Here is a 16,304-nt window from a genome sequence, read left to right as displayed (position 1 = left end):
AGAAGTTAGGGCAGGTAATTATACTTATGTGTTTGGGCCAAATTTATTTTGATTCATCTAGTGGTGCCCCTCTTCTTCTTGCTTTGTGCAAACAGCTTTGGGAATAATATAAGAAGAACAATGATAAATGAACATTTTCTAAGAATTATTATTATGTGATTGAACTCTATATCGAGGAAAAAAAAAAGTCCAACTGAAGCATTCAAAAGAGAGATCTGGCAACACCATTGTTGTTGTCCATGCCTATTTAGAGCTATTTAGCAATGTTGGTAATGTTATGTTTTTTGGGTGATTTACATTCTAATAATTTTACCTTATATATATATATATATATATTTTTTTTTTTTTTTTCCAGATACACAATGTCATCATTAAGTGTGAATGACAGCAATCGAGGTTCAGTACTGAAGTACTTGAATATTATATGTCACTACCAAAAAAGGGCACTAGTTAGAATATCAAAGAATGCTAATAACAAACACAAGCTCTACTATTGCTGCCTCAATGCACCACATGGTTGTGAATTCTTTTTTTGGTGTAATCCTATAGAAGAATAAAAAATGTTGCCTCTTACTGGAGAGAATATTACCACAGTAACTCCCCAGACATTGGTTGGTGGCCGAAGTCTTGAAGATCAACAAATAAAGAAAGAGATCCATGATTTGAAGAAAATAGTGAAGGGATTAGAGAAGTCTGTTGGAACCTTTCAAATTGTAATAGTGGTGCTTGTTTTGGTCATTGTTATCATGTTTAGGAGAAATTGAGGAGTTAGGAAGACTATTGTACTAGTTTTATTAAGTTGTAATGACTAGTTTTAACTCTTCAACTTTTAATTCTATTATTCTGATTTTATTAATTGGGCCCTCGTGTCTTTGCATTTGTTTATCTCATAATTTTAAGCAAATGAACAACATTTTCTTTCAACATAGGACAATATGACAATAAGATTGCATGCAAGACAACATTATGCATGCCAATAAAACACATTACTGGACCTATTTTAAAAAAAAAAAAAAAGAAAAGAAAAACGGAAAGCATTTCGTTTGAATATAAAACATTATCACAAACCTGTTAAGATGCAATGATGCAGTTTAACTTAAAATACAACAGAGTTCAAAAGAACCATAAACATCATCATATAAGCTTTCCATATCACAAGCCTATTAAAGTGCATCCATAGAGTCTACCAAATAAGCATCCATGTTCCAAAACTCAAATAAACATCATTGTTCCGAAACCCAAATAAACAAACAAATTGTTCCATAATATAGATAAACATCATTGTTCCAAAACCCAAGGAAACAATCAAACAATTCCATATCCCAATGATCATCTCTCAATAATAATTTTGTCCCAAAAAAAAGCTTGTTCCATATCCTAGTTGCTCTCTCCCATCACCAACATCCATTTTTCTATTTCTTCTTTGCATATGTTCTCCTCCATTTCAAGTACTTGATAGTTTGCCGGACTAAAGCTCTCTCCTGAATTTTTTTTTTTTTTTGTTGGCTGAGATGTTGCTTGTGACCTTGTTAGTACTTGGGAGTTGCTACCTTTATGTTGAATCTCATCCCCTTAATTTCTCTACACAAACACAGAAAGTAAATTACAAAAGTGATATTAGCCATGTAAGTTAAATAAGTAATGATCAACTGTAAAATACATGTGAGGAGTCATACCTTCCTTCTTGTTTTGTTCTTTTTCTTCGATTGTTCGTCATCGCGAGGACATGTTACCATGCATATCTACCACCTCAAATGTCTGTGAATTAGCTTGGTGCACAATGCATTCTCTTTCTTTCTGTTGTACCTTGTCTAAATTTTTTTTCATATCCAGTGTGATTGGACCAGATACTGGATAGCTGCAACCCTTCTCAAACATCATAAATATCCTACTCATTATTTTCAGCCTAATCTCATCAATTATCATCATAATAGGCTTGTCTCTCACAGCTACTATCCAATGGTTGAATGACTCAGCCATGTTATTGGTTAGCTGAGGACTCTTAGCAGCAAATCAAACGCATGTCGTGCCTAGTACTTTGTAGGAGTTTCTATCATCCAATTATATTCATCACTGGATATATCTTTGATGGCTTTCATTTCCTTCTCAAACTGGATGACTATTGTTGCTGATGCTGCTGACCAGAAGTGCTTTTTAAACAACTGTTTAGAAAATCCTGTTGACTTGAAGTTCTGATATAAATGTCTAACACAACATCTTTGATGCACATTAGGGAATAATCTGGCGATGGCATCCGATAAATCCTAAGCATTTAAAAAAAAAAAAATCAAATACTTATCACTGATTAGTGGGTAGAAATAAATATACTGATTAACATATTGGTAACATACCTTTTGTTTTTCTGACATAAAAGTCAAAGGTTTATCATCAGATGTCGTCCCAAGAGCTTTGCATAGAAATTCAAGGAAAAAAAGCCAGTTGTTTTTACGTTCAACTTCAACTACAGCATATGCCACATGGAACATTTCATTATTCCCATCAAAAGAGACTGTTGCCGGAAGAATGCTTCTATATCTACCCTTTAAGTGGCAACCATCTACACCAGTCAATGGTCTACATCCCTTTACAAACCCTAAAATAGATGCTTTGAAACTAACAAACACTATCTTGAAGATAGGGTTCCCTAACAAGTCATGTATCTCCTAGTACTGGATCTTGAACAGACTACCTGACATCTTAGCCAACACCATCCTACCATATGTAGGTGGATAGGAATATGAATCCTTATAAGTTATAACTACCTTGATTCATTTTCAGAGCAAGCTTGCATGCCCGGTACAACTTTATGTAATGGGGCCTAACCTTGTTAGTTTCATGTAAGAAGGCACGCATAGACTGTGCACTCATATTTGGCTCAAATTTCAAATGATGAGTAAGTTTTTCTGTAATCCATTGTGATGTAACACTCTTGTGCTCGGTTGATAAAATACATGCATGCTTGGGATTGTGCGAATTTATTATAAATTTCGTAGAATGCTTAACACCCTTATCATCATCAACCGGTGAAGTATGTACTTGTCAAGTACAACTAGGAGCCTTACACACTACAGTTACTCTTGTTTTTTCATTCTTAATTTTCAAGATGTCAAAACCCTCTTGAATCACATACTGTTGGAGGACAGCCCTGAAATGATTGACATCATCATATGTAGCTCCTATGACTAACTATATATTACCATCCTCAATATCATCATCATCATAATCAACAATATCCTGCAAATCAGCAACATTATCATCATAACCAAAGTCCATATCTAGATTCCCCTGTACATCATCACCATTGGTCCCTACTTCATCAGTGAGGCTTCCTTCACTTTCACTTGAGTTTTCCATAGGCTCATCATGTTGTTCTACCCATTTTTCATCACTTGTAGAAGACTATAGCATATGAGGTAATGTAGCTCATATATCTTCAACATCACTAACAACCTTAGGTATCATACCAGAATGTGACTAAGGTACTTGTAATGACATATCATTTGAACTATCACTAATGTTTTAAATTTCCCTTCCATCTCTACTGGTATGTTGTATTCGGGTTGAACCATCTGTACTAACAGAACTATTGCCAACAATATTCAGTCCACTAGTCTGAGCAACACTTGCACCAGTAGATCTATCAGGAGTAGCAATAGCAGTAGCATTAGCTATAGCCTTACCCTTATCTGGAGCATTAACTGTAGCATTAGCAGTGGCACTGTCTTGGCTATCACTGCCATCACTGATTGCACTGGTGGCAGCGTTACATAGCCAGTCACTTCTCCTAAAAGAATCTTTCCCCTCCTTTGGCTCCCTAAGTCATGATCCACATATTGTTTCCCACTATTCTGGCCAACTGCATAAGTATTTGGGGCAGCTCCATTGCGGTCTTTTGTTTCTCTAAAAACTATATCACTAGAGTATTGGTTTACTTTCGACCTTCCTTCCACATCACTAGGATTATCTTCAAGGTCATAAATCACTATTTTGATGATATCGACCTCATCTAAACCAAATAAGTTGAGTGTATTAGCATCATTTGTCACTTCCACATGCACTTTATCAGAAATCTCACTTCTGACTTTAAACCTCATATTACGGCCTTCAAGGATATGGTCAATGACTGAATCGTATATATCACATATCATATCCAAGTGGGAGTAAAAATCTGGGTCAATAAGCTTTGTGTGGACTCTCCCACACCAATTAAACTGGATAGTACATTTCACAACCATTGCTGTAAAATTATAAAGTTAGATTGAAACATATATCAACACAAACATGATAAATTCCTAAGAACATCAGAAATGAAAAATTCGGAATAATCTTAAAAAACAATGAAGCAAGCATCTTGTTGACATTAAATCTTAAAAAAAAAAAAAACCATTATGTATTCTTCAACTAATATTATTCATAAGAACATTGGAAGTGAGAAATTCAAAATAATCGAACTATAGAATCATAGTCAACCTATCCAAGAAGCATGCACCAAAGAAAAATAGAAAATACATATTTTTTTGACAATTATATGCACCATATAAATTTTTAAATTTAACTCTAACTTATATATCACTAACTTAGCAATTTGTATTCTCACAATAATATTACCATATCAACCATGAGATTAGGATATTTCTGTAGGGATGAAACTTGCAGTTTGCATGTAGAAAGATATGTTCTTGGCTTGTTTGTCAAAAAAAAAAAAAGCATGTGCTCTGTGTGTGTGTGTGTGTGTGTGTGTGTGTGTGTGTGTGTGTGTGTGTGTGTGTGTGTGTGTTTGTGTGTTTGAGGTTGGGTCAAATACACACATGCAGCTTAAAGTCTCTCCTTTGTCTGTTGCACCTTCAATTTCTACTATGGTTCCATCTAATGCAGTGAGTATCTCAAGGTACATTGGGGTTTCCTTTGCAGTTGTAGTAGTTGCAGTCATTGCTATATCAATCACAATTTATGATCATCATTTACTGTTTTTGCAGTCATACAAAGGGTTTGTTGTCATACTGGATTTGTCTGCTTCACCAAATCCATAGATAGTAAAATCTCAAAGAAAAAAGAACAGGAAAAAAAGAAAGAAAAGCCTGGAGCCTACAAAAAGAAGGAGATTTGACCAATAGTTGTACAATGTTACCAAGTGCACTGACTAGGAAATCTAGCCAAAATGCTACATTGTATTTTCATTTTCAAAACATTTCTAAAAACTTCCTAGGAAATTCAACTTGTGTTTAGAAAATTCAAGAAATTAAGGGGATGCCAATCATCCTTAAATTTATGAGATGCAAATTCAAAAAAGAACATAGGTGCACATAGCAAACTCTCATTTAAGTAGTTTGTGTTCAACTAGTTTTACTTCTATTCAAGATGTACCTTCAACTGCTGTTGTAGCAGGGTAAGGAGAAATTTGGGAAAAATTTTGAACATGATAAATTTAAGGAAAATTCAAACAGAGGGCATACAATTTCAGTTAATAATTCATAGTTCGATCATAAGAAATTTGGGAAAATTCCAAACCTAGGGTAGATCTGAATTGCAGGGTTTGAAATTACTTGAAATCAATGATACCCTCGTGTCTCGGTTGGTGAAAACACACAGAAATTACTTCGACTGAGATGACAATACTATGCCTGTCGCCTGTCGCCTGTCGCTTGAGATTAGAAGGGCTCTCAGAACTTCTGCCTGAGACGATAAGGGCAAGTCAGAACTTCAAATACTTCGTCGGTAGAACCTTTGTAAACCTTCATGTTCCAAGTAGCCTTCGCTGGAGAGGAGAAGCCTTCGCTGTCACCCCTTGCTTGATTCACTCACGACTTGCCTGAGAACTATGTACATACAGAGGAAAACGATGGCCTAACCTAGTGGTTAGAAAAGATAAGTGGGAGTTTTTGGGTTAAAGAAAAAAAAGGGCAATTCTGGGTTTTCAAAATTATTCAATCAACCTAATAGCCTAACCCAAAAAAGATGCTAACGGTGTCAATTTTTTGGGCTTAAATGTAATAAATGGATTTTTAAGGGAAGAATGTAATTTAGGCAAACGCCAAGGGAGGTTGATGTAAATCACCAGTAAATAATATACCCTTCTCTTAACCCTTAACCCCATCACATAGCCTCATACCCTTCTCTCCAATTGGATCTACAGAGTCCAATGAAAGAAACAAAGATCACAGTATTGATCATTGATGGCTCGAAAGAAGATTAAGGGGGCGTTTGGTTCGAATTATCCGTTGGATCAGATTCTAAGGATTTAGGATTCTGGATCTAACTCATATGAATGAGTTTCTTTGGAATAATTACCTTTTGGTAAAAAAAACTGTTTGGTTCCCTTGATTCTGTCATTTGAGTCTGAGTGGAAAACTGTTTAGTTACCCTGATTCTGTCACTTGATTCTGAGTGAAAAACTGTTTGGTTACCTTGATTCTAGCCATTGATTCTGAGTGTAAACTGTTTGGTTACCCTTGAGTCTTTGAACCCATGTTTTGTTGGGTTAAAAAAAAAATATCCAAAAAACAAAACCAAAAACCAAAATTTGTTCCACACATATACTTTATTGGTTATTTTGTTATTTTTTCTTTTTTATGGTAATATGTGAAAATTTTAACTGATGGACATCTCTATTATTGATGGCCTTCAAACCTCGATAGAGCAACCCTCTATATATGACAAATTAAGTCATAACTAAACAGAAACATGATCTGTTGGTCAGATCAGCAGTAATTTCATATGCTTTAGATCTGAAAATTGCCCAAACTAGAGCTTGATTTGGATTATGGAGATAGATCTTCTTTAAAGTGGGTAGAAACAATAGTCTCCAACAACTTATACAAGTAATATAGGTACTTAGGACCAAATGATAATGAAACGTTTATCATTACAATGGGTTCGGCCTTTTTGTTTTCCAAAAAACTCCAAAAAAGTTCATCCTACATTTTTGTTTAAATCAAGCTTCTTAAGTGTGTCAAGAACATCTCTCAATATCCTCATATGTCCCTCCGATTCTTTTATTGCACCATTCAAGTATCCTTTGATATAGTCTGATGAAGGGGAAGGAGATGATGAAGTTAAGGTTTTCGAGCATAGTGACGTAGGTGGAGTCTGGTAAGTATGACAACTTAGGCTTGAATTTGATATCCATTCGAACATTCCACAACCTTTGTTTTCAACCTAGGTAGCAAATATAATCATCTTATAAGAATATAAGGAAATAAACATTCAAATCTTAAACATCTGAAAAAAAAATCTTCCTAAAAAAATAAAAAATAAAAAATTTAAGAAATTCATACCCCAGTTGATTGTGGACAACACCAAAAATATCGACCATAATTTGCACTTGTCTTCGCAGTTCTGACCATACATTGACCGTTCCCACACTCACACATCTTAAGATGGTCAACCCACATGAAGAAGGGGCAATTCAATGAACATTTAAAAAATTTCCTTCCAACATGTGACCCTGACTTAGAAGTGAAAATTGAACAATCTTTACCACAGTAATCACACTTCGCAATAGCACAAGCGGATACATTCGATGCCATCTGTAAGTTAACACAAACATTTTCAAGAGAGGAAATATGCATAGAAAATACTGTCACAGACTTAACATAATATCAAGTTACATCAACCAAACACATCAAATTTATATTCAAAAAACCATTGTCTTCAAATTCTTCACACTTCCTATTGTCACCTCAATTCTTCTCAATCTCTGGCAAGTACATCTCAAGTAGATTTCGCCTATCTTCTACTCTTGTTTTCAAGAAGATAATGGCAGAATTCTTCTTGGCCATGAAATATTCCTTGGCCTTAAACTTTTGTTGAAAATTGAGGTCTGGAATGGCATCAACAACATCTATAATTGCTCTCCCAAATTCAGACTGAGATTCACTCATTACCATCTTTTCGATTGAGTTAGCAATCGATTTCAATGGACTTATCACCTTTTCAGCTGCACCCTTCTTCCTCTTTTCTCTACCACTATTGACGGACCCACGAGGTCTTCCTCGAGAACGGTTGGTACTACCAATGGGAGTGGAAGGAACACTTTCTTCTTCTTCAATAGGTTCATAGTCAACACCATCATTGTTCCCTATTCCCTCAACTTGAGTACCTGTCATGTCCATCATAACTTCAGTGGCAGCTTCAGAGGGGACTATTGAATCATTCCCAGTTGCCATCTCTTTCCTTAGCAAAACTCCAACTTCAAGGTGAATTGGGAGCACACTATGTTCCTTCCAATACTTTTGTTCTTTTTTCTAGCAATATAAAGGACAATGTCAGTGTGCTTATGTTGTAAGTAAGAAAAAAAAACACAATTATATAGAAATTATAATTTAAAAAATTCCATTATACCCTATAGTCATTCCAGAAGTGTTGAGGAGCATCAAATCTCATATCAGATGCATTCCAACCCAATCCACTTTGCTTCTGTAGGTCACTCAATGCTCTAAGCCTTTGCTTCCAAATCCGGAAGTGGTTTCTCACTTGTTCACAGTCGTAACTAGTAAATAAATTCTCTTTCAGTTGGTTGGCAATTTCAATGAACTGCTCCTTTTTCAGTCCATTATCTCCACTCTTACCACTCTTGTACTGCTTTAATATACACTCCAACATGTAATGAAAAACGACACTAGGCCATGAAGCAATGTCCCGTGACCTACTATTAGAATCTCCTGTTGGTTCCATCACATCAAAACTAACAAAATACACCAAATACAATGTGAGTATATTTCATTAATACCAAGTAATAATAACACTTACTAATTGAGAAATTCATAAACCTAGTATTGCAATTTAGTTAATAGTCCACATACATGCATCCCACAACACAAAATTTTAAACCAAGCAATAATAACAATTACTAATTGGGAAATCCATAAACCTAGCATTGCAATTCAGTTAATAGTCCACATACATGCATCCCACAACACAAAAATTTGCTTCCAAGTATGTTTATGTTATACAGTCATCCCAAACCATGCAAAATTTTAGAACCAAGTATGTTTAAGTTATACAGTCATCCCAAACCATGCAAAAAAAAATTAAGTTTGCCCACATCAAAAATACATTCCAAATAGAAGTTAATCAATAACAAATATTTTAGTTCATAAATACTCAATCTGAGTTGGACAAATCGTCTGCAACCCAATCAGCCCACATCTGGTCAGCAATTTGTTCTCGAAATAGATCACAATCACCATTCTCCTGCACATGATCCTCGCCATCAGAACTATCATCTTCAACATCATCATTTACTTGGTGAGGGGTAGATTGGGTACTAGTACTATCTTCTTCAACCTCTTCATCCTCTTCATCAAGCCATCGTTCTTCTTCTTCAATATTATTCTGTGTAAGAATGTGGTTGTGCAACAGCACACATGCCAACACAATTCTTGCTTGTGTTTTGAAAGGATATTCTAGTTGGTTTTTCAAGATCTTGAACCTTGACTTCAGGAGGCCAAATGAACGTTCAATCACATTTCTTAATTGTGAATGTCTCAGGTTAAACAATTCCTTTTTATCACTTGGTGACTGATCAAGATTTCTCCACTCTTTTATATGGTATCGAACGTTTCGATATGGCGGTAAGAACCCTGCTTGGTTAGCATACCCAGCATCAACGAGATAATATTTATCTCGTGGCACCACCAATTTCCCATCACCGTCTCTGTGCAATGCATTGTCTAAGATTCGAGCATCTGATGCTGATCCTTCCCAACCAGAAAGAATGTAAGTATATTTCATGTCAAAGTCACAGGCAGCAAGAATATTTTGGGAACTATCACCCTTCCTATAACGGAACCTCAGATGGTCACTTAGATGCACCCACGCAGGGATATGGGATCCATCTATGGCTCTGATGCAGTCCTTGAAATAAGGGTAAAATCTTCCTTCATTACTTGTTATTTGATGATGCGCTACGACACTTGGAGGTTTCAATAGTATCGGGTATAATTTAATGATTGCTCCCAATACAAGGTTAAAGTACCTACTTACAGTCTCACCAGAATGTCCAAACTTGTGTGCAATGACGCGGTTTTTAACATTGTGTCCTACTGTCTGTAGAAACATAACTAGTTGTTCATTCACTTACACAGATTTGCTATCCCTCAATAGACCCTTCTCCCTAATCAAATGACTTAAACCGAAAAAAGCCCTCTTGCTTAACCTTATTTGTTCTCGACAGGTTTTATCAGTGTGACCGATAATTCTCTCTGTTTCAATAATACCGCGTAGGGGTTCACAATGGTATGGCTCTTTGTTCAGATATTTTTTTATATACTGGTCTACTGCTATAACAACAGCAGTCGCTGCAAAGATTATGATTTTCGTTCGCCTCTTGTAGCCGTCATCAAACTCCATTGTAAAAGTAAATCTACATTCAAATTAAACAAATAATAAATTGGTGCTCTATAGAAGAATCAGTTACAAATCGATGCTTTACAAGACTTAAGTTATAAGCACCAATTCTACATAGTGTAGCACATGGTACTATTGGCACACAAAATTCTTTCATTAATATAGACTCAATCAAAATATCAACAGAGAACAAAGAATCATTCCCATTTTAAGAAAAACATAATAGTCAGAATTGACCATTGCTCTTCATTAACAATAAACATTAATTTAAGTCAGGCAGAAATTAATCCACTTAAATCGAATTTGAACTGAATTATGGAGACCATGCATGGACCGAATAAACTGAATCAATTCAATATGATTCGGTTTTGATGTTAAGAAAATTATTCAGTTTTAATTCAATTTCAATTTGTATCATGAACAGAAAAAACAATAACAAATCGATTGAAACCTCTATGTCTATCTCTCTTCTTCCCTGTGAATTGACATCCCTACCTCTCTTTAGGAGAAGAGAGGTAGACCCAAGGGCTGTTGGTGTAGGGCATGCTCCTGGACAGAAAACTCCTCTCCATAATTTATTTTCACATTTTATTTATTTCACCTACAGTAAACTATCCCTTTGTCTTTAATAATAATCGCATGATAGATTTAATTTTTCTATTGATTAGATCAAGCATGATAGTAACTTTATCTCAAGAGAGGTGTGCATTGAACCATCCCCTTATTCTTCTCAACCCACAATGAAACAGGCACAAGATATTCATCCTTTAACCCATACATGCATAAGACCTCAAATCATAGCCCACCTATAAGATGGAAACTACATAATTCAGTGCAAAAAAACTTACATTTCCATAACAAAATTCAAGAAATGGGTAAATTGAATTGCAATTGCCTTATACCCTAAAAAAAATATTGGGATAGCAATTTCTTAAGGCATGGGGATGCTCAGATTTTGTTTCTACACATAAACACACAAAGTTGGAAATCTGAATGTAGGGCCTCCTGATGCTTACCTCAATCAACTCTATTGCTACTTGGGTAAGTTCTGATTGCCACCTGCCCTGCTCTGAACCAGACGTCTGGTTGCCTGAATCTCGAATAAGCTCTGAGATTTTTTTCCCCACCTACAACACCATTTCAAATTTAAAGATACAAATCAAAGACCCATTTGAAATATTTGTAGATATATACTAAACACATTGATCTGTAAAGACACAATACAACAGGGCACCCCAATAAAAGACAGCAAGGAGAGCACAACAAAGAAATAGCAAAAAACCATCTGTAAAGATGCAATGCAACAGATACCCCCAAAGGCCCAATGAAGGTTTTTACCTAGGTTTTTTTGCCAAAGAGACAATAAGTAGGCACCTTAAGAACCTTGACTTCCACATAATTACAGTCTTACCTTGTACATTAATTGATTCCCGATCCGTTCTAGGTTCATGCTAAACACCCCTCGACAGGATCCAAGTCAACCCAAAATAGTAATAGGCCGACCATAAGGTCAAAAGTTAACCTAATCCGATGGAGTTCAGACTCTAGACAAAGGTAGGTTGATGTCAGGTTAATAAGCTTTCAAAAGACAACAATGATTCAATGGCCAGATTCAACCCAATTAGAGAAATAGTGAAAATCTGGAAAATTAAATCAGATTATGCAAAACTGTAATGACTTTCAATCAAAGACTTGGATGAACCTGAAACTCAAGTCGAGTTTAGTAAATCAGGGGTAGAACACTTGCTGAAAATCCCAACTCAATCCAAGGGCTGGAAATGAGAATATCAGTCAATCCTCGCTGGATAAGGAGAGGGGTATAACAGTAAATTTACCACTCAAAATAGAACTCAGAAAATAAGGATATAAATCTCAGTGGTAAAAGATTAATAAAACCAGTAAATCAAGTCAATATTCAGAAAGTAGAATCTCAACTTAGAGATAAGGGTAGAATAGGAAATTCAGTAATAAAACCAGATCTGCATGTCAGATCTGATAGAGATTCTGATCGAGTCTCTCTAGAACAGTAAAGAACATATCCTCAAAATCTGAAGGTATTCTAATCGCTAGGTTCTCCTAACTCAAATTCATGCAAAAAAAAAAAAAAAAAGGAAAAGAAAGTAATGCATATGAATTCCTGATCAGATTAGGAATTGCAGAAATTTCGACTGTACACCTACTTGCTTTAATGTAGAATAGAAAGGAAGACTGTGACCTTTGGATTTCCACTAGCAATCCTAGATCAGAATCTCACTGATTCCAAGGATTTCCCACCATTACCTGAGTCCGACAACGTGCATACTTTCTCAGTCGCAAAAGAAAAACCTCAAGCCAAAATCTCATTAATCAAATTCATGTACTAGGCTAAAACCCCTTACAAACTTATATAAAGGACTCAAAAACAAACTCAAACACTAAAAAGGAAAGGCTTAACCCAATCCTTAACTAATAAGGTAACATAAATTAACTAGCAAACTAAAATAATGTAAATAAACTAATTCATAATAGGAATGGACTTATAGAATCCTAATCCAGCCTAACTAAAAAACTTAATACCAATTAAAATGAAAAAAATAAAGGCATTTAACTAATCTTGTATGTTTAGCCTCTACCCATTTTATAGGTCCATTAAAGTGGCTTATTAACAATGAAAACACATGAGATCAAAAGCACAATACATACATAACCCAACAAACAACTAATTTCTAATAAAATAATCCCAATTAGGTGATTTATCTGCATCAAAACCATATATTTGTAGATATATACTAAACACATTTATATGTAAAGACACAATACAACAGGGCACCCCAATAAAAGATAGCAAGGAGAGCACAACAAAGAAATAGCAAGAAACCATCTGTAAAGATGCAATGCAATAGATACCCCCAAAGGCCCAATGAAGGACGCCGAGCAAGGAGATCATAAAAGAGAAACATCACGAAACCCAACCAATAAACAGCTGCCTCCCCCAACCCCACACACCAAGAAAAAAAATCAGAAATAGTATTGTTCAAACAGTGATGGGATCATCAAACCCCTAGACTGAAACCAACAAACCCATAGACTGAAAACACACCTTGATCAAACAGTGATGGGATCATCAACTATAGGCCTTTTGGTTGACCTCACAAGTGCCATGATCGCTACTCCTTTTATCAATCAGAATTCTACAATAAGAAATCAAAAGAAAACACAGTCTCATCAGATCCAAACATAATGGTAGTGAAGTTTAAGCATCTCAAAACTACAAAAATGGAAAAAAACTATCTTTGCAACAGAAATTCTTTACAGAATAACAAAGGAAGTTAAAGAAAATGATCGAATGGATTACCTGAGCTCCGTAAAGAAGTGATCTCGATGGTCTTCACCAAATGTATCAGCGTTAGAGAGCAAAAGAAACTGTAGGTCTCTCTCTCTCTCTTTGTCGGTTATGTTCCCGACTGCTTTCTAGTCAGTCAAATCTTAAACGTGAGAAACTAAACACAGACGAAGAAGAAGAAGAAGAAGAAGAAGAAGAAGAAGAAGAAGAAGAAGAAGAAGAAGAAGAAGAAGAAGAAGAAGAGGAAGAAGAAGAAAATCTGAAAAAATGGAAACCGAATTTCCATAATCTTAATAACACACAGACGAAGAAGAAAAAAACACATAAGAAGGGAAATCTCACCTTAAATCAAGCTTCGGTTTTGCAGATTCAAACCTCGGATTTGAGTGTCTGATTTGGAAAGAGGGTAAACCCTAGATATAAAGTTTACAACCTGAAAAATAGAAACCGAACTTCAATAATCTTAATAAAACACAAATGTAGAAGAAGAAAACAAAGAAGAGGGGAAATCTCACCTTCAATCAACTCGGTTTTCAAATTCTTCTCAGCTGCGAGCATCTATCATGGAAGGAGGGTAAACGTGAGAAATCCTAAACACAGAAAAAGAAGAAGAAAAAGAGAAGGAAGAAAGAAGAAAGAAGAAAAAGAAGAGGAAGAAGAAGAAGACGAAGAGGAAGAGGAAGAGGAAGAAGAATCCTCGAGAAGAAGAAGAATCCTCGAGCAGAAGAAGAGGAAGAAGAAGAAGAAGAAGAAGAGGAAGACGAAGAGAAATCTCACCTCCGTCTCTCTGTTTCAGGTAAACTCCGATCGACCTTCACCGTAAAAATCGCACGATTCCGAAAATTTTGATTCAGAGTGAATCTAGGCTTTTTATAACAACCCTAGAAACCATGACTCGATCTTGGATTAACCTATTGAGGTTAATCCAGTTGAGTCATGGATTTTAGTTGAAATGTGGGATTCCACTGGACACCACAACTCCGAATAAGCTTTTCACAAAAATGAGAAATGGTTTAAATTTAATGAGAAACTGATTCCATAGAATGTGATTTGATGGAAAATTCGAGCCAAACGCCCCCTAACCCAACTGGGTGTTCGGAGAAGACGCTTAGAAGGACCAAATCGTTGAGAGTTATTTACCTTCACCCATTGTCCTCTCCTGAGTTAACTCTACTTTCGGTTTCAAAACAGATCGGAACAACCAATCGCAGTCAGTATAGGATTTCTTTTCTATCATTAACATCACAGTCCGCTCTCTGCAAGGCGAAGATTTCACAATTTTGGTGCACGGAGAAAGACTAGGGTTTCAGAGTCTTATCTTCATAGATCTGCTGCTTCTGTAATGCTCTGCAGGAATGCCTGACGCGAATGAGCAGGTACCATTGTACGATCATGAGGACCACATGCAGTCCATGAATCACCCCATGAGTCAGATCAAGCGAGAAGACGACGGGGCAGCTGGAAGGCCAGCTCGAAAACGGTGATGTTGGGCGCAGCGTCGAGGTTATGGATGGCGTTGAAGACGTCCCTCCAGATTTAAATTACCTCGGCGGCGCCAATTTCGTGTTACCTTCATGTGGACAGTGTGTGGATCAGCTGACTCTCTCTCTTTCTCTCTCTCTTTCTCTCTATGTGTTCGAGGTTTTTGAGAGGTGGGTTTTGTTAAATATGCTCAATTTATGTCCCTTCTGGATTTCAAACCCAAGTGAATTTGTTAACCAGATGATCTTCTTCTTCCTCTCAAATGTGACTAAATTGGAAGGTCAGAGTAAGATAGAGAGAGGACTTAAGGGTCTGAGAGGAGGCTTTTGGAGTGGACAATGATCATCCTCAACTTTTTGGATCCAAATTTACAAAAACCCTTTTTGAGTCTTGAGAATTTAGCTTCAAATTTAGCTTTGGAGTTGACAACGATCATGAGTCGTATAACTGTTCTTTGATTTCCACGTTGAAGGTGAGGGGTGTGAAGGTCAGGGTAAAATGATATTGAATTTATGTATTTCAGCCAAAAGGGTAAAATTGTTATTTCAAATTCTCACTTAATAACAATAAAGGGTCTGAGCGTAATTTATAGTTATGTAATGAGTGTTTTTTTTTTGGGTAATTTACAACGCCACCCCCTGGAGAATGCCAAAATTATAGGGACACCCCCTCTCTTTCACCAAATTGGACTCGGACCCCCTACCGTCAGTCAACGTTACATGATGCTTTGAAATGACGTTTTTGCCCTTATGAGTAAAAACTGATAAATTAGACATTTTTCATTATCCCAAAAATACCCCTCCTTACCCTTTTATCTATCCTTCTCTCCTTCTCTCTTTCTCTCCTTCTCTCCTCTTCTCCCTACCTGCTACCAACGGTTCAGACGAGTTCCAGCAGAGATAGAGAGGGCAGTCGCTGGAAAATACCTCTCCTTTTGTCGCCGGCGAGTAGTGCTTCCCATCCAGTTTCTGTCGCAGGCGAGAAGATATGTTTGTTTGTTTTTGTTTTTGTTTTTTTTTTTCTCTTCTCTATTTTCCCCATTTTGATCTCTAGTTCTCTATTGGGATTTTGTGTGCTCAACGAGACGCCGAAGATAGACCCACGAACCTGCATATGCTCTGCCTAGAAACAACAGCAGAGAAGCAACAAGCAC

The 16,304-nt window shown here is 36.2% G+C and overlaps 1 protein-coding gene across 6 annotated transcripts; it reads right to left on the bottom strand.

Annotated features, from left to right (window-relative positions):
• Window positions 1–1,144: 1,144 nt before the first annotated feature.
• LOC122086131 lies at window positions 1,145–15,650 on the bottom strand. Of its 6 annotated transcripts, XR_006142336.1 has the most exons (9): window positions 14,447–15,647; window positions 14,185–14,227; window positions 14,012–14,102; window positions 13,682–13,797; window positions 13,427–13,517; window positions 11,364–11,474; window positions 2,352–2,461; window positions 1,677–2,264; window positions 1,145–1,581 (listed from the first exon to the last, which is right to left on the bottom strand). XR_006142336.1 is itself a non-coding variant. In XM_042654844.1 (8 exons), the coding sequence occupies exons 7-8, from the start codon at window positions 8,671–8,673 to the stop codon at window positions 7,680–7,682; spliced, it is 897 nt and encodes a 298-aa protein (XP_042510778.1). In that variant the 5' UTR covers window positions 8,674–8,683; window positions 11,364–11,474; window positions 13,427–13,517; window positions 13,682–13,797; window positions 14,012–14,102; window positions 14,185–14,227; window positions 14,447–15,650; the 3' UTR covers window positions 7,546–7,679. The 6 variants fall into 6 exon arrangements, 1 of the variants encoding a protein (XP_042510778.1); XR_006142337.1 differs by lacking the exon at window positions 2,352–2,461 and having other exon boundaries at window positions 14,447–15,644; XR_006142338.1 differs by lacking the exons at window positions 1,145–1,581; window positions 1,677–2,264; window positions 2,352–2,461 and adding exons at window positions 6,624–7,155; window positions 7,275–7,526 and having other exon boundaries at window positions 14,447–15,649.
• Between the last annotated feature and the right edge of the window lie 654 nt (window positions 15,651–16,304).

Source organism: Macadamia integrifolia, chromosome 8 (genome assembly GCF_013358625.1).
Source record: "Macadamia integrifolia cultivar HAES 741 chromosome 8, SCU_Mint_v3, whole genome shotgun sequence".
Taxonomy (NCBI): domain Eukaryota; kingdom Viridiplantae; phylum Streptophyta; class Magnoliopsida; order Proteales; family Proteaceae; genus Macadamia; species Macadamia integrifolia.
This window is presented reverse-complemented; position numbering and strand designations above follow the sequence as displayed.